Genomic DNA, 23,054 nt, shown 5'->3' on the forward strand with positions numbered 1-23,054 from the left:
CTAGGCAAGCTGTTTTACTAATTATGTAGTGCATTACAGATAAAAATATACTTTTATATCCATCAATAAGGACTCTTTCTTTCTTTTTCCTTCTTTATTTCCTTTTTCCTTCCTTCCTTCCTTCCGTCCTTCTCTCCTTCGTTCCAGATTAAACCCAGTTAGTATATGAAAAAACTTACTGGCATGGTTTTTGCCATTTGTAGGAAGCTTTTAATTGCAATTTGGAAAAGTAACTTTCAAATTCTCTCTTAAAAGTAACTCTTCTATCAATTTGTTTTAACTTGCTTTTCACATATAAACTAGACAAATGTCTCATCATGCTCATGAGACTGAACTTCTGGGGAATCTTTTCCTAACCTGAGATTCTATTTAGTCCTGGTTTTTCAATTTGGATATCTTTTTGTTCAATTCTTTTTCTCTTTTCTCTCACACTTCTAGTGAAAGACAGTCTTCCATTCTGTTGTATATTTTATATATTTATTTATTTATCTATATCTACATCTATAACTTTTCTTCTAAACTACACATTTTAAGACATTTTATTTTCATTTGTATCTTCTATATAAATGTACTTATCAAAAACTGAAATTACTATATTTATCAATTCCCTATTTCAATTCAGACATCCAGTGGCAACATCAATAAATCAAATACAAATGATCCTTCTCCCTGCTTTGCATGTATGTGCATCCAGTTCCTGAAACCATAGGTATCACTGCTATGAAGAACCTATCCTGTCAGATGTCTGGGAGAATTCTTAACTTCAGCATTGTGTCCTGAATTATATTGCTTGGCTCACCACTAATGATTCTTAGATTAACTTATTATAAACATGCTTAAAGACCATCTTACAGTGTCAAGTATGTTGCATTTGCATTTTAGTAACACAGAGTCTACCAATTAATTTACCTGCATTAGAAAATATTTGCATTTTTCAAATTCCATTTTGTTAAGATGATTATATATTTCCATGTTAAATGATATTTCTATCAAATGCCAACTTAAAATGAGAAATTCACCACAAGGACAGACAGACTTCCAAACACCACTGTTACTACAACAGATTATTTTCTAATAAGTTCCAGGATGCATTAGAGAATTAAACCTTTGCTTCATTTCTCAAATAGGATATGGTAGAATGAAGTCAGAGCCTTTCCCACAGCAGGAGTGCTGTTGTGGACTTGGAGATGCAAGCAAAAAAGAATAACCATACAGCACTGTGAGAGGAATAAATTTATGAGATTTACAACACAGAACATCCTTAAATCTACAGGAAATAGAGACTTATGGCTGTGTTTTAAGAAATATGCAACAACACAGGATGATAGCATTCAGTTACCTAGAAGATCTTGCTTCTGGGCTACAGAGCTAGTAATTTTTTCTAACTGAAGTGGTAAAACTGATTTATGGCAAAAATAAAGCATTCAGGAAATAGATACATATCTAGGAATTTTCATAGGACTAGGATAACTGTTCTGTAACTGCTCTGCACTGGTAGCAACATAGTGAAAGAAAACAGACAGAATATTATTGTGGGGTTTTATCAATATATCTGGACCTAATTTACAGTCCTTCTGGGACCGTGGCCTTAGGTCCTTAAAATTATCACAAGAATGGTTTTAATCTTTTTCTAAATGACTATAGTGAATTCAAAATTGTGCACTAATTGCAACAGTTGATATCACTTTTTCTGTTCATCTGGATTCTAGAACTTTAAGCAAATCTTTCCATCACCAAACTATACCATGTATGAGGCTTGTGAAAACAAGGTCTAAGATATTTGGAAGTATCCCTATAAAGTATTCTCCAGATGAGGTAAAAGGACTATCTCTGTTTGACAAAATTGATTCTTTAAAATGTTATTCTAATGGATGAGACCCTCCATTAAAATGATATTTCAGCTTTTATGGTCAGACCTGAACAAGCTGAAGGAGATACACATTTTCTTAATTGAATTGTGCTTCTCATAGAAGCATCAAAGAAAAAAACCTCACACTGCTTTCTACAGATACTTTTAATTCAAAAAACATCAATCAGTATTCCGGTTCAATGTCTGAGTAATGCAGCCTTTATCTGATGAAGATAAGTGGCAGTTGGAATTACAAAACTTTACCAGAGAATAAATACAATTAAGTTATAGATTACAGTTACAGATATTAATGCATAGCTCATGTGGGAATTCAGATCCTGAAAAAAATCTTTGAAGGGAAAACTTAGGCAGCCTTAATGGCAGTGTTAAGGCAATGACAAAGCACTTAAACTGGGTTCAGGTTTCCAATCTGCATTAAAGTTAGCCCAGGAAGAAGCATGCTTTACTGGATAACATAAAGGGTTATACTGGCCAACTTGCTCTGACTAGTGGCTTATTTCATGACCTTGACCAAACCATATCACTCACAAAGTTTTTCTGATTTTACAAAGGCTAATGATTTTTACCTGCTTCCTTGAAGCCTGTAGATAAAGATCATTGAATAAGTGCTCAGGAGAATTAAGGAATTAATAAATCCAGTATACCAAATTTCTTTTGGAATTCATTATCAGCTTTGTCCATTGGCTATTATTTCTCAACAGCGTTATTTTTCAGAATGCAAACCACTTTAATAAAAGCGTGTTCTTAAACAAATAGGGTCCACTGGATGATTTTTTTATTATTATCAGATTCAGTAACATGATCACTAGTGACATTATGAAGTCTGTAAGACAGGGGTCCTCCAACTTTTTAAACAGGGGGCTTTTAAACAGGATTAAGTGGCAGGAAGTCATCTGCGGCTGCTTGGTTTCCCCCCGAACCCCCGGCGGGGGGAGTGGCGGGGGGGGGGGGGGGGGGGCAGGGGGGGTCTGTAAATACCAGGGTCCAGATTGAGGACCCTGGGGGGCCATATCCAGCCTGCAGGCCGTAGTTTGAGAACCCCTGCTCTAAAAGCTAAGCCAAAGTCCTTAGTTGTCCTTAGTTAAAGAGGAGAAGGGTTTCTAATTAATAAAGTGTTTGTAACACCTGCATTCAACTCCATCAGCAAAAGCAGACAAAGAGAGATAAGAATGACTGAAGATGAGACAGTCATTAATCAATAAAAAGAAAAAATATCCATTGGCAGAAAGCCAATTATTTTATTTCTAAAAGAGTCATTACGAACATATTTTTGTTAAATTAAAGGTAAACACAAAATGTGCCAGACTGGCATAACTGCAAGATATGTGTATGTCCTGACCCTACCACAGCATTTGCAACCTGTCCCTGCTCTTCGGTCAACAAGATGTCAGACATGTTCCTCTACTGAGCTGTGAATGAAGGAATTCACATTCACAATTCCCTTCTTTTAGGTGTCAATAAAAAGTTTGTTCCTGCAGACTTCTGTTTTGGCATGATCAGCTAAGAACTGACATTAAAAACCCAGTGTTTAGCCAGCAACTATATGTACAACCAGTCAGATTTCCATTCCTTCTCTGTAGGGTCCAGACCTGAACAAGCAAGCAAGCTTTAAGAGTCTGAAGCCAAAACCCTAACTCCAAGACACCGAGCTAGGCTTGGTTATACTTAGTTGTATCTGGCCTGGCCAAGAAAATTAAAGCTAGGGATATTCAAGGTAGTTTAGTGCTATTTGATACTGGGGGAGGGCAACCATTACCATCTGGGCAATAAAACAGTTTGCTGAGCTCATTTCACAAATACCACCTTCCTGCTGTACGTCTCACCTACTGCTCCTGCCACTTCTTAGTAAATTCTCTGCCCAGTAGCTGATGACCCAGCTGAATCCCCAAGGCCTGTAAGCCATCTTACACACTGACAAGAAGTGGATTGCCTCCCTCCAACTTACTTTTAGTTGTCATAACATGACTACTAATGTTTGTGCTGAACAGAGCCCCAAGCCTGGTGAGATAGCACCTCAGACAGTTTTTGCAGTAGCAGCCATCGCTGAATACATTTCAAATGATTAATTTTCTTAAAAATAAAAATGTACCTAGGGAGTATGCATGTGCTAAAAAGTTAAAAATAATAACAGCTGTCTGTGACCATGCTGCTTCTGTCTGAATCCTTCAGGGGAATTCAGTTGCTAAGAACAACTTACGCAGCTTGCCATATTTCTATGTGTTAAACAACAACCAAACAACTATAGGCAAAAGTCCCAGCTGTCAAGCAGGAGGAGTGTAGGGGCTGATTGGAGGAGTACAAGGCATTTTTGTCCTGTGTCATATATGCATACTTGATAAATTTGAAATTAAAATGAAATGAGGCAAAAATAGAGTAGGAAGCATGCTACTGTCTCTTCAAAATACCATGCCCAAAGGTTTACAGAAAAAAATTGTTTGACCAGTAGCTCTGTTCTTTATACAGTGCTCCTACCAGTGCTTTACAGCATAATCTTTCCCAAGTAGAGTGCACTACCAGCTCTTCCAAATAGCAAGAAGGATGAACTTTGTTCAGCTACCCATACAGGATTTCTCTTCTGGGCAGGTCTCAGATACAGTGAGAGGAACTGGAGGCAAGGATTAGAAGTAGCTTCCATGGATACATTAAGGCCTTGCTTTTCAATCTTGTCAGTCTCATCTCTTTTTATGAGATATTTTGTTTCAAACTGCCACTAATCAATATTGATTTGTAGGACAGTGGCAAGAAAAGCCATCTTTGTTTCTTCACACACAAATGAAGACTGACAAAGTTACTTAGGGTCTTATAAAAATCTTTTGATTTTTCATGACTTTACTTTATTTCCAAGGTCTTACTACTCAGCCATAAAACTTATGCCTGGGTTGAAACCTGACACACAAGCTATGAGCTCAGAGCTTTGGTTTTTAACATAGATATTGGAAAACCTGAAGAAGATGCTTCCCTCCCCCAGTTCCCAGGGTTCAATATGCGCTATACATGGCATCCCTAGTGATTTTACTGGTGGTCTTGCAAGGAAAGGATGCTGAGAATGAAACAGTCATGACAATTAGGAAAGGGCACCTTTTCATTTTCTCAGACTCTCATGGCAGAGGAAGGAAATACTGTTTTGCCATTTTGAGAGTTTTTCTCTATGTAAGTAGTATATACACAATAAACACAGAGCAAATAGAATAATTTCTAAGATTTTAAGTGGATAAGTCATCAATATTTTAAAGCTGAAATGTGACAAGAAGCAGGTCAGTATAACGAGAAGCACTGATGCCAGAGAATGCTGAGGCTACAGTGTATCAGTGATCTCCAGAGTTACAGTTATCCACATAGGGCTTTTTGAAAAATTGTGTTAACAGCATCTGTACTGTCTCTTGGCTCTGTATGATTTAGGCAGGCATTTGAGTGTGGTAGAAGTTTTACTGCCTATCAAGATATTGGTTCATAAACTGAAAATTCTCTTTGTGGACCTGAACAGAATGTTCTTTAAAAGCTCATGAAGCATCACAGAACTCTGACAAGTCAGTATTTCATGTTTTATTAATTCCCTACTTAGGCAGTTATTTGATTAGTTAAATCTAGTAAACCTCCTAGTTGCATGTTTACCTGAAAAGTATCACAAGAGCTATTTCAGGCTGGTGGATAAGCATATACTTAGAGAATTTCTAATATGGAGTTTACATAACACACACACTGAAAAAAAAGTTATTTCATCAAATAATAAGGGATAGGCATTAGCAAAACAACGTTGTGAAAACCTGTATAATTATATGTGTATGTTGTTAAATAGTAAGGGCCTCATATGTAGAGGATTTTCTCATCTCAAAATTAATTTTCTCAGGATGTGCCTAAGCTTTGCATATATACAGCAATAGAACCATCTATTTCTTTATTAGTTCTTAATGGGCATTAATTGTTGATCATCACATGATATTCTTCAGTAGCTTCCACATTTTACCAAAATTACTGTTATATAGGAAGCAAACTACCTCAGAACTAAAATCAATGAGCATATAAACTTCCTCACCATGAGCTTCTAGCATATGCTTTGATTTTAGCAGATGATTGTAGACATTCAGACTGATTCATCTCTCATAAATCCATCACTAGGCATTTGGAGAGGTAAAACACCGAGTACCCTTTAGTACATTGAATAACTTCCAGTTGGAAAAACAGTGAGGTAATGCACTTAAAGCATGTGAACAAGGAAACTGATGTTGCTTACACAGCTGATTTTGAGTGGTTCTGAGTGGTTGGCTTGGGAAAAATAACCTTTCCTTTTTCTTGTTTTTATAGGATCTTTTAGTACATACATAAAACGTATAGATAGTAATAATTTATTTATTAGTGTTCACGTAATGGGAGGCTAAGAAAGTAACTATGCAAAGATAAGTAAAATCAGACCTATTACATAACTATTACATACTATCACTACGGAACAAAGTTTTAAGCACAAATTTCACTTTCAACATGACATCATTCATAGTGTTTCATCTAGAAATTCTAATAGTGGAAGCAAAGACATAAGTAGATGTGTTCAGCCCAATAAATTGTGCTTGAAATGAAGCATGTTTTAGAAAGACACCCTCTGCCTATTAAAAGATTTCAAACAGTGACTACTGATTTCCCTGGGTAAACTGGTCTACAGACAAACAAGATATCCTACCTTTAACAATGCAGATATCTTCCTATGTGCGTTCAACATAGTAATTCGCCTAACTTCAAATTTCAGTCACTGCAGTTCCTTAAGCCTATGTCTGATGTCTCATTGAAAACCCTCTTCATATCTCTTGTAAGTATAGATTAAGATACTTCTTTTTCTTCTTTTAAATTAACTCCTTAAGTAACATGCAAAGGCATTTTAAAAACTCAGCTCCCAGAAGCTCTCGACTTCTTTTGCTGTTTTCTTTATTAATCCCTCTATAATTTTTCAGTAGTTGTGGAATTTTACATTAAACTTCAACACAGAAAAAGCATACAGAAGACATCATAAGATCAGTAACTCTTCAATTTACTTATTTCTGAGTTGGAGTTCTAGACCTTAACAATTTTCCAGTAGTATTTTTAATATTCCCATTAAAAGAAAAAAAAGTAGAAAAGAGAAACAAAAGCAAGTTGTTTTGGACTCCTGATCACTTAAATTATTCTATCTGTAGAGCCATCTGTAAGTTAACTTGACTCATTAAAGCCAGAGAATGTAAAACCTTAACTTATATTAATTTGCTTTTAGTGCTTACTTTAAATTCCAACAAAGTTCTGCAAATTCTCCATTCAGATGCATTCTGAAAGTGTTTATTTGCACAACTGAAATCTGTGCTTTTCTCCACAGCAATGTAATGCTGCTAGATGAAAATTACCTAACACAAACTGCTATGTTTCAGAGTACTTAAAAAATCATTTTTAGGGTAGGATTGATACTAATTATGATTGATTTTGATCTACTTGACATTTGCTAAACTTGCTGTTAAATTAAAACAAAAATATGGAAGTGCAGTTGGTATAAGTGCAGCTATTGGTATACAGGTATTTTTAAAATCAAAGGAAAACAAAATTTTTTTCAACAGAAATATTCCCTTTTCTGCCCTGCCTTGCATTTATTGCACATTGAAAACTTCCACCAATTTTAAATGTGAGTTCTGGGTGTGTCAGCTCTGTAAGACTGGGTCTTCATTGGAAAATGTGACACATAGAAAGGAACTGAAAAAGAGAATTCACCTTGGAAACTTTAACTGGATTGTACAAGTTAACACTGTGTTCAATGTATTTCAAAATTATCCTGTAATAGCTAGTAGTTCATTACAAAGGTCACTGTAAAATCATATCCTGTATTGCTACATATTTCAGAAAGTCTTCCTTGTCTGCCAGCAGTTCAACTGAACTTTGTTAATGAAGGAGAAGTTTTCTAGGGTTATCACTCTGAACCTTAAACTATATTATCTAGAAAACCGTAAACCTTATTTAAAAAGATATGAAAAGGTTTATAAAACATTTTCTTAGCAGATCCTGTTTCCAGCTTCACCTTTTGATCTGAAGTTGGTTTTAAGCTCCTGCCACCATGCCTGCTGATTACAATGGGACGTGGGAAATGGAAGCCAATGAAAACTTTGAAAACTACATGGTCGCTTTAGGTAAATCAAAAAATATTAACTATATAGAGATAAAGATAAAGTGTTTCAGTTTAAAATCCTTCTAAAAAGTAATGACACTATTTGTATAATGTGCATTGTGGCATAAGGGTTTCTGCCAATCACATTAAAAATCAAGTAATTGCAATGTAGTTCTAATTACAATGATCTAAGTATATAAGCAAGAGACTACTTGTAGCCAAAGATATTATTTTTTATTCAGATAAATGGAAAAACATATACAGACTGAAAGGAAATTAAAAAAAAAGCTTTCAGACACAGAAGTTCTATTTTATTCCTGGTATATACTTACTGTAACAGTCAAGGCACAATCTGGTTGGCTCTGTTAAAGAGGAGTAAGATATTATATATCACTAAAGCAACAATAGTGTTTAGTACATAATTAGTGCTCTGAACTAGTACAAATTATACGTACCAGAGTTGCATGGTAAAGGCAATAAAAGCCTTTAAAGGCATATAAAAATAAATGGGCAGGTATTTCTGACAATTTTTGTGGGTTGCATCCTTATATAGCAAGTAGGTCACAGGATTTCTTAAACATATGTTTACATGGTTAACTAAGCTTAATTTCATTTGTCTACAACCATCATTCATGACAACAAAATAAGTGTACATGCAAAAAGAGATGTTCTGCTCTTTAGGCAACTTTCATTTACTAGTTTGTTAGCCTCTCTATATCTTTAGAAGCCCGATAGCTACAGTTGGTGCATCCATTGTATAGGATATTAAGCATACTCTTTGTAGATGCTAGAATACTACAACACTGTTAACAACTGTAAACTGATAATGCAAGCAATATCCTTGTCTGTTCATATCAAGATCAAGTTTATGTTTTTTCTAGATTTACTTTTTCCCCCACTGACATACTCAATTTTTGTAATGACTGGAGATAATTTTGTGAGAGAAATGTCTTCTTTTGCTGCAAATATTATTTTCAATATAAATTGTCTTTCAAGCATTTTTGTTCTTATGAAAGGCATAAATTTTTTGCTCCAGGTCATTATGATTATGCAAATAGTGTGCAGGAAATCTTTCCTCTACTTAGGTTAGCAGAGATGTAGATCTTTAATTTGCTGAAAAGAAGAAATAATAGAAGACATCAACATTTCTCAATAACATCTTCAGTACACTCTGGATTGGCATTGAAAGAATAGTTATCACCTTTCCACCACTGAGGTAATGTAGCTGCATTCCAAAAACCACAAAAAAAAAAAAAAAAAAAAAAGAGTGGAGTTCAGTTTATACATGCATGAGAAGTGTAATCTTTAGAATCGAGAATCTTCTCCTAGCTGTACTATATCACAGACGAAGGGCATAAAGGACAGTTATTTCCTTACCACACGTGATGTCTATAAAACTTAGAGAAGAAAAGCAGTCATTAGAGTTGGTTAATTTAACTTAGATTGGAGGAGTCTGTCTGGCTCTGAATCATAAATTAGCATGTGGCAAACATCAAATGTGTATTTTATTTTTATGCTTACAATTGATAGCCCTCAGGGGCCTGACTGAGTCTATGCACTTCTCATCCCCAGATGCTTCATTGCTTTCTATCTGGTGGTCATTGATTTCTATCTTCTGTTCCGCATTTGTTCTTCTTACTTCTCTGCCTTTATACAGTAGCTGACACCACCGTAAGAGCGATGCTAATAAACAAGACTTTTTTCAGGTCAAAGTACCTTGCACTTTTCATCAGAAGACAAGATCAGACTTGTGGCTTCTTGTGCTTTCTTCAAAAGGTGTTGAGACAAGTTAATGGACATCTAAAGAACTTGATTGCTCAGATTCTGAAACATTTACTTGTAAGGATGTAGTTATAAAAATTATGCAGTGGTTCAAAATCAATGCATACACTGTATATCCATCTTTCACAAGCTAAGAAAATGTGTTTGTTAGGAAGAAAAGTCTAACACAAGGAAGGTAATCAAGTAATGAAATCTTAACAATTTTCAGGTAATTCTCAATGTCTACACTAGTGACTGGTTTAAGGATAACTAACACAAAATCCTTAACTGAGATGAAAAATTTGATGCTCTTAATGATTTTCTACTAGTTTTACTCTCATCAAGGAATCTTAATGCTAATTTATTTATCTGTTCAGATCAAAAGAGAAGAAATACCCATAAACACATAAAAATAAACTCTTATCATTATTCAACAACAATGGAAAATAGTTATAATTTCCTCAAAGCTGCAACTCTTTTAAGAGAGAAAGGCAAGTTTCACTATTTGTAGTTTTTAGCCTTTGCATTTAAAAAGAAAAGCTCAGTAACTTTAGGGAAGTCTGTAAATACTATACACATACACCTGCAAGGTACAAAAAAATATTTTAAAAAATAATAATGGTTAAGACAATATAATGAATTTTAGGAGAAAGATACACACTAACTGAAGTGATTTGAGTGCTTTGGTTTGGCAATTATGCCAATAATTAATAGTTTATATGCAACTGAAATGTGATTTCAGCATTAAATATGCCAAATGCAAGGGAGCCATGGGGTCTGATGGTCTGGATGATACTTAAGTCAAATCCTGGTTGTCACAAATTGACTAGTTTAGACTGTCTTCATCTACCTTAGGCTTCTTTCACTGCCTGCCTCAGCTTCTGGTCTTACCTAAACTCTTGCCTCTAGCCTAGTTTTCTCTGCTTTGGCTCTGCATCAGTCCTGTCTCAGCTCCTTGCTCCAAGACCTGACCTTCTTTTGCAGGGTGTTATTCTAACACCAGTCATGATGGTCAGCCTACTCTAGTTCTACCTTGCTTTATAATGATAGATTTAATCATATTCGATAATTCTATTTTTAATAACTATCTTGAGAAAAATCTCTTTACTTTTCAGGTTTATTCCTTCCTTATTTTTTAGGATGCAAATTAAACACTTGTGGTGTACATATTTCCTTTCCAAAAGGATTTGTAATTACGGTGATATTTTTTCATTTGGTTGTAGTGGCCATGTCATTGTTGTTTTTTTCTTCCCTTCTAGGGTATCATTGGATGAGATTCTTATATTGTTTATTTCAGTTGAGCTGTAACATTTCACTTGCATTTACCATAAAATTCAGGAAAAATGTCATAGAAAAGGATGTCTGCTGCTAATAACATGTATTTATTTCAATTTTAATTTACCCACTGTAGTATTTAAACTGTGATGTTCACTCAAATTCAAAAAGAATTTAATATCTAACTGTCATAATATAAATATTGTATCAGCTTTAAACTAAACTTTAATTATTATCATTCTTGTATCCTGATCCTTTTACAATCAGTAATTCATTTTCCAGTTTTATATTTCTTTTTATACCAGCTTATGCTACCATGAACTGGTCTATAGCACTTCCCCATTGCATCTTAGTGGCAATCTTTAGAACCGTTTCAGTCAGTGGATTAATTATGACTTTGTTATTATCAAATCAAGTGCATTTTTGATGCCTTTCTGATCTTATATATCCCAGTGGAAACTGGGAGAAAAATGGATGGATTCAGCCTACAATGGGGTCTGGACTACACTCATCCAATACTGGGAAGCTTGCTTAGAAAAAGAGAGTAACAGTTCATGAGAACAAAGGAACTTGACCCACTCAATACCCTGAAACAAAGCAAGAGGAAGAATGTGTTAGAATAAGGAATGCAATACAGATGTATTTTTCCTGGGAAATACTTTGACTCATTGCCTACCCTGGGCAGACTGTATTAGAGAGGTGTTCACTGAATTTTGTGACAAAATTTTCAATCTACTTTCCCAATAAGAATGCCAGCAACAGGTTGGGATGAAGGAGCTGTTTGCACCAGCTGTCTGGATCTGGCCTTTCATGAGTACATAATGATTTTTTATGTATACATGCACATATATATTATAAGTTATATTAATTAAAAATTGCCATTAGAAAAAGAAAAAACACACCAAAAACAATGCAAAGATGCATCTAGCTATAGGTGATTCTCAGAATGGAAAGAAACTACGTGGAAAGGGTGAAAAGATACTCTTCTGTTTCTCACAATTTTATATGTGATTTAAGAATTAAAGTGCTCAGGTTCAAAGCACACTGAGGTTTTGGATTTTAAAATTCATCTATCCTTTTAACTAATGCATACACATTTCTATACTTAAATTAAAGAATAGTTTTGCCCTTTAAGCCAGAAACTTTGATTTTATCATAAACATGTTACAAAGTATTTTAATCTACTATAATAGAGCAATACATCATTTTTAGTGCTTGTATTGTTCAAAATGCAGTTATGAAAACCATGCTTTAATAAAACGTCCCCCAATTTTTCTCCAGGAGCTACAAGACTAATATATTAGTCAGAAATAGCATTTCTTTAGAAGTCTAGACATGTTTTTTCCTCAGAGGGAACTAAATTTTATATTACCTGGCTATAAATCAGACCCAGAGTTACTTTTAATCCACCATAGCAGATAAAATATACCCAAGAAGTCTTGAATATAAATACTGACCAAGAATATTATTCCTCATGTTAAAAAGTCACAATTTTTTTCAAGCCAATCCTCTTACTCAATTCGATTAGTACTTCACGAGTAGTATAATGAAACTACCAAAAGAAAAAGGGCTCCATTAGTGTGTGGCATTGCTGAGCTGACAATGATTAACTCACATGCAAAACCACTAAAGGATGGCTAACAAACCAAACCCATTTTTCACTCTCTTGCAGAAGCATGTGAGATTATTTCATTTGCATATAGCACCATAATAAGATTCACTGCCAGCTGGTCAGAAATATTTATTGCAGATGGTAATGCAGCTGGCATTAGGTGGATTGTCTGGGGCAAACTGTCATCATGGTAATATATATTCTCCTTTTGGTAACTTTCAATGCATTCAGTTGCAAGCGGTTGTTTACATTACAATGTTAGTCTTCATCATGAACAAAATAAGGATGTTAAGGAGATCAGTACTCCATAAAATGTTGACAGAATATTAAACAGGAACTGTCAAGTGCTGTACTTTTGATACTTCTTTTGACTTTTGACTTTGAATTTGTCTCGTTTAACATTTAAAGTACTTTTTCCTTCTGTTTCTTCTGTCTAACAGTAATGGATGTCAGGCTTTTATTTGTTTCTTTTTTATTCATTAGTATCATTTTAATTGTTTTAATTAATTAATTAAGCCCTAGTATACTTCCACGGATTATAGGTTCATTATAAAAGTAAGATGGCAAAATCCCCTTACTACATACTCATCCTAATGTGCTTATTTTCTGAAAAGAAATATTATTCTGAGATCCTGCTTTTGGGGTGGCCAACATTTGTAATCTTGCAGGACACATACCAGTACCCTCATGTCTAAGAGCTACATGATTTACACTGCATGCTCAGCAAAGGGAATGGCTTCCAGGCATAAGATAATAACACTGCTGGCATCCCACAGCTTCCTGTGTGAGTGAGGCCAAAAAGTCAATGTCAGTATTAATAACCCCTGTTATTTCACATTCTCTACAAAGAATGAAAATTTGGGTGATTTAACACACCAGCGTCTATTCACAACTGGTTGTATGTTGTAACTCTGCTCACAACATTCCCACAGATATCCTGTTAACAAATAAATTTATAATTAGTGGAATATCCCCAAACTGAAAGTCTACTTGCAAACACAACATTAATTTTATTTGAAATTATCTTTTTCTTTGCAAAATGTTACAGGTAAAAGCATCATTTGTGGAGCTACGTTGCACACAGAATGTATTTTTTTGTTATATGTAAATATAAGTGCTGTGGGTTTTTTATTTTTGGTAAAAAATATTGGAATTTTCATTGTGATGCTCTTTGGTTTTTTGGCAGGTATTGATTTTGCAACTCGTAAGATTGCAAAACACTTGAAACAAACAAAGGAGATTATTCAAGATGGAGATAATTTTAAAACAAAAACACTCAGTACTTTCAGAAACTATGAACTGAATTTCACTGTAGGAGTCGAGTTTGAAGAACATACCACAGGACTGGATAACCGAGTGGTAAAGGTAAAAAACTGATAGCTGGTATCTGTTTATACTACAGTCAGCACAGGACTGAGCAGTTCCAAAAATTAGCTGAATACATGAAAAAAACAACCCAATATTTTGCAGATACCAGAGGATTTTTATAAAGTAGAAATAATTTGCATCTCAAGACAGTTTTCTTTCCTGCTACAAGCATTTATTATAAAAGCAAATCAGGATGGTTACTCAGATATGTGAGGACATTCATTAATTACATGGTTTTCTACTAGGGGATTTTCCCAGCTTTTCTATGATACACCTTTATGTATTTAGAAAGTGGCAAAACCGTATCTTTACTTGTGTATTTTCCTTAATGAAACTGCAAAATCATCCCTTTGAATTTAGGACTTTCCCTGTGTCAACATAAATTCTCTAGTTTTGAATGGCTAGGTTCACTAGGTGTCCACCGAACCTGCCTCAGCCTCGGTTGGACATTTTAACAGCTGGACACTTAAAAATAAACCTTCACTCAGCTATTAACCTTAAGGGAGGTTTGGGAAGGGACAAGAAAAAAATGTGAGCCAAAGCTACCACTGATCTGGGTGGCAGCCTACTGGCAGTGGTAGACAGGCAAGGAGGCCCAGAAGTATATGCTTTAATAACTTAAGGATTATAGAAGTAACCCGAGTTCAAAATTCCTCCAGAAAACTGGACATATGTTCAGACACCTTTCAGTGAGATACATGTACAAATAATGTTTGAATGAAAGACCATATTGTGTGTTAGCCCATGCCCTGCCTCCTACAACAGAGTCAACAAAGTCTTCCTGTGAGGCACTCAAACAAGGCTGTATCAGAGAAGTCAGTGAGGAAAACAATACGTACTAGTGCTAATTGAATTTACTTACTGAATTCAGCTTCAAGCTTCTGTATCAATACTGCTTCTGTTTCACTGTTCTCACCCCTAACATGCTTAAGCAAGATTTTCAAAGGTAGAAAGGCTAGTAGATCTTAAATTTCCATTGACTGTCCCCTTCAGAGTCTTGCTCATCTTGTATCACCTGCCTTTGTCATCATTCACAGAATCTAGCCATATCAACTGTCAGCTCTCAGCTCTCTTGCTCTTCTCCAGACACATGCTGTCTTTCCCATCAGTATCTTCTCAATAAACAAGGTTTCAGAACTTGTTGCCAAACTCTGAGAAGCTGAGATCAAAGCTCACTGTCAACAAAACCCGTTTTGTTTTGGCAATTGACACAGGAAATTGGCAGCATAAAGGACATGTTTACATTTGAACTTACATCATCCTTCACTGGAGTGGCACAAATTTAACAGAAGACATTGTTTATTCACTATGGATCACTTTTCATTCACAAACTAACTTTGTGCAGTGTAATTCCTGTGACTTCTTCCAAATTATTTATCATTCATAGCACTGCATGCCATCAAATAACAAGACTCATTCTTTTCCCAGCATTCTGAATATCCCTGTCCCTAAATTTTCTTCCTATCACTTTCTCCAGTGAGCACTGAGTGGGACATATTCCTATGATAGATTTTATTCCCTTAAAACATTGCTCCCACATCTCTTTAGATCAGTTGAAGGCATTACTAAGGATCTAAGGACTCATTAGTTGCATCACTCCTTAAATCCATGGACTAATGCTCCTCTAGTGCTCTTTACAACTATCAAAGCCATTGCCTTTCTGTGCATTTGCAGACTCTCCTCTTCATTATCAATTATTTGGAAGGAAGGAAGGAAGGAAGGAAACATAGCTTGTACAATTATAACCCTACCCGATTTAATCATTTTTGCCTAATATTATTAACAAATGTTATTGTTTCTAACGAGGAGAAGGAAAAAGGAACCATGTTGTGCCATTATCCTCTGGACTGCTCTAAAAGAATTTTCCAGTCATTTTATTAACAAAACAGTGCCTCAAATACATTGAAGTTAGATGAAGGCAACAAAACTGTTAGGCAACATTTAAATGTAAAGAGGGCATGGATAATTTAAAGAGCATGTAGCTTAAAAATTCTGTAAATAAGGAAGAGGTTAACTGAAATGGAATGAGTTTTGTCTCATTATTAATAGAAAGCTCCCTCATAAGAGAAATAAATCATCCAGTGCTGAACTAGAATATGAATTAAGCTCCCAATAGTCTTGGAGCTTTTTAATAACTGAACTTCCACTGACTGTAACTGGTCTCTGATGAGGATTTGCCTATGATACATGGTTAAATGTCTCCCTAAAGTACAATGGTTCAAATCCAGAACAATTAAAACAAAGTTGCTTTGAATGTACTCAAGCATATCTGAGTAAAGAATTTAGCCTGTAAAGAGAACATTTGCTTACAGATATGGTCATGCTGCTCCCGGACAAGAATCAGCATACCCAACACCCTGTTTATTAATGATAGACTGAATCACATCAAATCATGAAATGGTTGAGGATGGAAGGGACCTCTTGAGATCATCTAGTCCAGCCCTCTGCTCAAGCACAATCAGCTACAGCATGTTGTCCAGCTTATGATCATATCTCTTTAAAGGTCTTTTGTGAAAGTGCATGAAAATAGTTAAATAACTTTATTGTGTGATATGATATTAACATACACTTCCTCTTGTTATTTTATGCAGAGTTAGAGAAGGTGTTGGCACTGCAATAGTTGGTAAAAGCCCCCAGGTCTTCACTCATGAAACTTTACAATCTTTTTATTAGTGGCTTAAAACATCAAGAAGAGAAAAATACAGTTTGCATACATTGGCCAAGTGTCTTTTAATTCACTCAGCAATTCACTAGTTGGTATGAACACTTTATATTCATGTATGTGAAGAAATACATGGAAATTACAATAAACGATAAAAGCTTCACATCAAAATGCTGTTGTTATCCTGAATGCATTTGCGTTTGGGTTGAATGGATGATTTGGGGGGTTTTAGGAGGAAGATGAGGAATGATAGGAAGCAACTGTAATTGTGTCTTTTCATTGTTTGATTGAGCTTATTTTCATGTATTCATAAAATTCTTATTAACATATCTGAGTTAATTATCTGATTCATGCAGACTCTAGTGACCTGGGATGGTGACAAACTGGTATGTGTTCAGAATGGTGAAAAGAAAAACAGGGGCTGGAAGCACTGGATTGAAGGAGACATACTGCATCTGGTAAGGGCTGCTAGACAGAGATAGAACACAGAGCGGAGGCCGTAACAGAGTACGGTCTTCCATTTCAAAGGGTTTGTTACTTGCTCTAGTTAGAATGGTCTTTATTTAGACAGCTCTGATCTCTGAACTCTAAGGAAATCCCCCCCTCTGCTACAATTCAGGAATGCTCAATTTCTTTTCACCTGTTCCCAATTAAGTCATAACCCTGCGGTGTTTTTTTTGCTGTGGTCCACTGCCCTCCAGCTATTAACCCTTCTTGTTACATTCCACCTCTAACATTATCTCATTCTTATATAATCACTGGTAGAAAAAAGAAGGTAGTATGGGACAGACTGCAAGAAAAATACTATTTATTGTTCTCAAAGAAGCACTGTAAAATTTTAGCATCCTATGCTGCAATACAGATCAGAAATCTCTGGATACTCAAGAGGATCCTGCAAACAACCTACACTGCAATTACTTTGTGCTAGTACAATAAAATAGTCAAAACATTCATACATCTGAGCCCAAAGCTGGAGCCCAAAGATAAATTAGGTGAGTCCAAGAAAGGCCAGCAGAGCCTGTACAGGAAACAAGCAATCAGTGAAGTCCAGAAAGATTTCAAAATAATAGACACATAATGACAATAATTCCAGAGTTCCTTGGGAGGGTGATCAAGAAATGGGTGTGATCATGTTGGATGGTGCAATAGGTGGCTACAGAAAGATTATGGAGGAGAGCTCATTGTTCTATCTCATGGTTTGCATCTAGATAACTACTCCTTCACAAGTTTACCCTACAGATAGTTAGTATAGCCAACCACATTGCCTCAAGTCTGTATGCTTGAAAGGTCAGTGATGAATTAAAAAACACTATCTGCCACTTAACTAAAAGCCAATTGTCCAGTAAATTACAAATCTATTTTAACACATATTCAAAAACTGACCTAACAAAGTTTCTGCATGCTCATACCAGGATTGAGGCTAAGACTGGTAGAAACAAAGAGAACAGGCAGTTTCTTAGAACAGTCTCCAGAAACTCTATTGTGGGTTTGGCCAATTGCTGGCCAAAAAGGCAGCTTCAGCTCACTTCAATTTCTTATTTGGCACAGGAACGCCAGTTAATCAGAAGACTTAACCAAACTGACTGTATTGCAATGTGCAGGTATCCTGACCTTTAAGAGGTTAGCTGCAACACTGGGTGAAAATGGTGTATTGTTCTGGCCTCTGAAAAATGGCTGGGTGTATCTCTGAAGCAAATGTCATCTTTTTAAAGCATCCTCCTTTTTTATTATTATTATTTCCTTGTTTCATTGCTTCTCATTAATTATGAGGTAACATGAATTATAAACTATTAGAGTATATTGTTTTAATAACAGAGCATGAAAAAACCTTGCATTAAAGAGCAACTTTTTTGCATTTTTCATGTTTATTCTTCTTAGAGCTCAATTCAAATGCCAAAATCTAATTACTGCAACATGTGGTGTGTGCCTGCTGTTTGGTTACATATAATACGCTATTCTTTTTGTTCCCTTTCTCATAAACATCCCTTTTTAATGCAGTGGCTCAGTTGTAGTAATTTCTGGTGGAATCTTCTGTGTATGCAAAATACAACTTGTACCACTGTGTACTTACTAGTTATTTTAATACTGTAGGAACTGACATGTGAAGACCAGGTGTGTCATCAGACATTTAAGAAGAAAAAATAAATGTGACCAGAAAGCCACCCAGATCTTCATCACACTACTATGCTGTTATGTTTTGTCTAAAAAGAAGAACGAAGCTAAATTTGTAATAATTCTTTGACACCGCTATGTGAAAGTATTTTGTGCCTGTTTATGGAAATAAACACATTTTATAGAAATAACACCAGTTACAAACATCATAAATTCCTCTGCTTTTCAGCCTAGAATTAAATAAAAGTAATTGACTTTCAAATAATGCTTTCCTACATCTTTGTAATAGTTTCCAGAGGAATGTCCTTTAGCCACAAGGCTGAAAATTAACAGTCACAATTATCTCAACCACAGTATATCTCTCCATAGTGCTATAATATCATAATATATTTGGATGACTGAGTAAAATTGGACATTCATTGGACTGTTTCTATTTAATTTAGTCCTGGATCACTAAGTCCATGGTTTCAGGCAACAGAATGGCTCACTGAACACAATACATGGCATTTCACATCTAGGTTATTCATTTGAATTTGGCCCAGGTCTGCAACTGCTAGTAGTTATCACCTGATAAATGACTCATGGCCAATGTGAAATGCTGTAGCTCCTTAATACAGTCCTAACATGGATCACTGACAATGCTGCTAACCTCCAGTTAGAACTGCCATCCTACTGATAATCCCAGTGGAGAAATCCACCGTTTGAAGCAAACTCTCCATTCAAGAGTTGCTCTATGATGTGAAAACTAAGGCATACTTATGGCTATAAGAGGAAAACTGGAGTATACACAGACTGCATGTACTCTGTGCAAAAAGAGAACCCAGCATGCTGCAGTCTTCACCTTATACCTGCCTTTCAGAGACTTTGAAAAGAAAAGTAATTTCCATACAACTTTTCTCAGTTTTATTTATGGTTTTTCAAAAGAATTCATGTTCTTTGCTAAAGGCAAGTTTAAGTTAACCATGGATGGTGAGCACTACTTCAGCTGAAATTATTCAACAAAATGTGTGCACACATTCCACAGAACTGAAGAAGGGTTTTTATACCAAAAGTTCATCTGTTCTTTCCCAACTATATGAATTATTCTAATAAAATATACTGTCTTTCCTACAACCTTGCCTTGCAGATATATAAACTGTCACATAAACTTTATCATTATTCAATTCCCTCTTCTCCATAGGCCCCCATCTTCTGTTCAGTATTGGAGGAGTAGAAATTCACTAAATAGATCAGTGGTAGAGAGTTAGAGAAGAGATGTGAAAAAAAACTGCAGAAATGAAGGAACATATGCTTTCTCCTCACCCCCACCTGCTGCTTAGCCTACTCACTGTCAATAGCTCAGAATAGGAAAGGAGTGAGACAGTCTCCCAGCTAAAAACAGGGTTACATCTGCAAAAACCCAAGTCTGATTAATGTGTCACTAACACTTACATGACCATGGCCATTTAAGTACATATGTAGGAATGTTTTTATGAATTTGACTTTGTTTCTCCTGATATAAATTGACCTGGTACCAAACTTCCTATGTACGTCAGCTAAGCAATGCTCTAATGTTAATTCGCATACGAGAAACTGTACTTGGAGTTGGTTAACTTCTTTTTTTTTTTTCTTATTCAGCCTTGATCTGGACTTTCCAGTAGAAATATATTTAATTCGTATTTCTAATCTCTGCTAGTTACTAGGATAAGAATTACCACAGTTCATTAAGCTTTCAAAATGTTATCAGAACAAAGTGATCACAAGGAAACAAAATGTGCATGTTTTAATAAGTGACATTTCTCATAGCTGGCTCTTGCCAGGAGTAAACCTGCACAATCCAGGATTTCATAACTTCACATCAAATCATAAAACAAAGGAAAAGCTTTCATGTATCACAAAGAATTATTGCTAATTCAAAAATTATGAGTTTGAAGATAGAAAGCAAGCATTCTTCAACTGATTTCTCGTTATTCTTACTAGTTTTATCTAATGTATATGTTTGAGAAGTAAATGAAGTAGGCAATTTGGTACCTGAGTAGACTTTGATCAGGAGAAAACTAGATCTGATGCTATTTTTTTGCCAATTTTGGAAATGAAACTTTATGACATTTTAACAGGAAGTGAGAAGATGTGCAAGGTTTTTTATGCTCCAAAACAACATCTTCTTCCTGTACACACTGATATGCAAGGATTTGCAGCATCCTTTACTACTGTATGCATGGAACTGGAGACAAAGGAGATATTCAATATTTTGTATTATAATTACTTCCAAAGGTATACTTGTTTGTATAATATGTATGATGTTAGGTTGGTTTCTAAGCTGTACAAAGTCCCTTATCTCCTGTCAGCAGATTAAATACTTGCACTGGAGGAACAGACCTCACTGGTAAATCAGAGAGTGTTCATTCACATTTTTTCAGCCCTCTGGTATGCAGTGCTGTCTCAGCTGTTCTGAAGGATTACCTTTGCATTGATTCTTTTCCTCATGGAGAATATTACTCAAACACAGCTAACAGGAAGGGAATTTACCAGCAGCCCTCCAATGCAGAAAACAGAAAAACCTGTACTATAACAAAAGCACTTCCTAGTGAGTACAGTACTGGACAAAGAGTCAGTGCCATTACCTGTGACTGGACTTTTCAAATAACAATGACAAAGGTATGTGTAAGAAATGTTTATGGTGGAATTTCTAAAAATCCTCTGCATTGAGCCAATTTTCTCCCTAAAAGTCAACTAGCATTTTCTTATCAACTGTTAGAAGAAGAAGTACCACTGCAGACAAATGCTGTAGAATAATGTTGCAAATGTTCCTACCAATTATGTTCTTTGGCTAGTTCCTAAGATGCTATCTTTCTATTAAGCTCTGAAGGGTCACCTATGTACTGTAGGCACAGAATGGCTTTCAGATTTTCCAAGAATATCCTATGCGCTCTGCTGATTTGCTGCTTGTAAAAGATGTCTACTCCACTGCCATCTGGCACAAAGTCTGAGGTTTCTAAATCAGCATGTACTTCAAGATCTGATGAAGACAAATAAAATTTCACAAAAAAAGTTGTTTAATTACATTTATTTGTATTCCTTTTAAGCAGGGGTACATATTTTGCCTTAGTAGAGAGAGATTAACAGAAGGGATTTCTGCAGAAGATTTTTTTGCCACTAGAACACATTCTTTTCGGGTTTAATTTGTGATAGATTTGAAGGGCAAAGGTTGTAGATATTTTAATTTCAGCTTGCTGATTACACTTGTTACGCAGATGGTGAAGATTAGAAGAAATCATTTTGTGAAAATGAGATTTAAAATAAAATTAACCAGACAAGCTTTTCAATAGCTGCAAAAATTTTGTCAGTTATTCTCTAAATATCACACTTGCTTTAATTATAACTCACACTGCAGTGCTTCAGTCATCATTAAATACAAATGGAAATGCAAAGATGACAGTACATATTCCAGAGTTCCTAGAGGTGGATGAATCCATGAAAAGATTAGGATCTTTGCCTTATGTGACAGCAAACAGAGAATCCATTTGGTGTAAGAACGCAAATATGAAAGGTCTCTGCTAAAGGAATGAGGGCACACTATCATCCATACCCAAAGACGGGAAAAGAAAGACAGGACAAGAAGTAGCAGATTTAAATTGCAGCATGAAAACTTCAGGTGGACATTAGGCAACCCCTCTGCACTCAGAAGATAATAAAGGACTGGAAGAGGCTGGCAGATAAGGTTGTGGAGTCTCTATGGTCCAACCATAGTATCCACTTTCTACCATCAGCAAATCAAGCTGAGTCTTTCATTGTACCTGCAGTAATAGCTGACAAAAATACTGTCTGGAAGATCTCAAAGATACTATATTCTTACTGCTTTTATGGGGTGAAAGATGGTTAGTGCAATAAGAGAAAGGCTACAGCATAAACTCATGTTTACTAAGACCCAGAAACAAGCCTTAAGAACCACTAGAAATTCTCTTCACTTGTTTCCACGTTGCTATACTTTGGACTCCTGCTGGTTTTAGTTTAGGTAATGGTCTGTAATAGAAAGGCTTTCTGAAAATCAGATAAGCTCTTCACAAAGGCTTTTCTGGAAAGCTTAGTTACAACTTCAGAATTAAACCATGGCATGCAAGTCAGAGTATCTCCCTGTGAAAGCTGGAAAAGGCATTCCTTTGAACTGTTTTTAATATGCAGTGCATTTTGCTGCCTTTCATCACTGCACCCAAAGTCAAGTATTTTCCTATAGTTTCTTGATTTTTTTTTCCTGTTACCTCTATTTCATTCACTTTTGGATTTATACATATGCATCTTTACA

The 23,054-nt window shown here is 35.5% G+C and overlaps 1 protein-coding gene across 1 annotated transcript; it reads left to right on the plus strand.

Annotated features, from left to right (window-relative positions):
- Positions 1–2,847: 2,847 nt before the first annotated feature.
- Positions 2,848–18,834, plus strand: RBP2 (retinol binding protein 2). Its single transcript, XM_080410353.1, has 4 exons — positions 2,848–8,004; positions 13,817–13,995; positions 17,017–17,118; positions 18,752–18,834. The coding sequence occupies exons 1-4, from the start codon at positions 7,932–7,934 to the stop codon at positions 18,803–18,805; spliced, it is 408 nt and encodes a 135-aa protein (XP_080266479.1). The 5' UTR covers positions 2,848–7,931; the 3' UTR covers positions 18,806–18,834.
- Positions 18,835–23,054: the final 4,220 nt, after the last annotated feature.

Source organism: Falco punctatus, assembly GCF_963210335.1.
Source record: "Falco punctatus genome assembly, chromosome: 13".
Lineage (NCBI taxonomy): Eukaryota > Metazoa > Chordata > Aves > Falconiformes > Falconidae > Falco > Falco punctatus.

Coding starts and splice junctions, on each gene's coding strand:
- RBP2 (XM_080410353.1), top strand. CDS start 7,932: ATGCCTGCTGATTACAATGGGACGTGGGAAATGGAAGCCAATGAAAAC. Junction 8,005..13,816: donor AAACTACATGGTCGCTTTAG/GTAAATCAAAAA, acceptor GTTTTTTGGCAG/GTATTGATTTTGCAACTCGT. Junction 13,996..17,016: donor TGGATAACCGAGTGGTAAAG/GTAAAAAACTGA, acceptor TGATTCATGCAG/ACTCTAGTGACCTGGGATGG.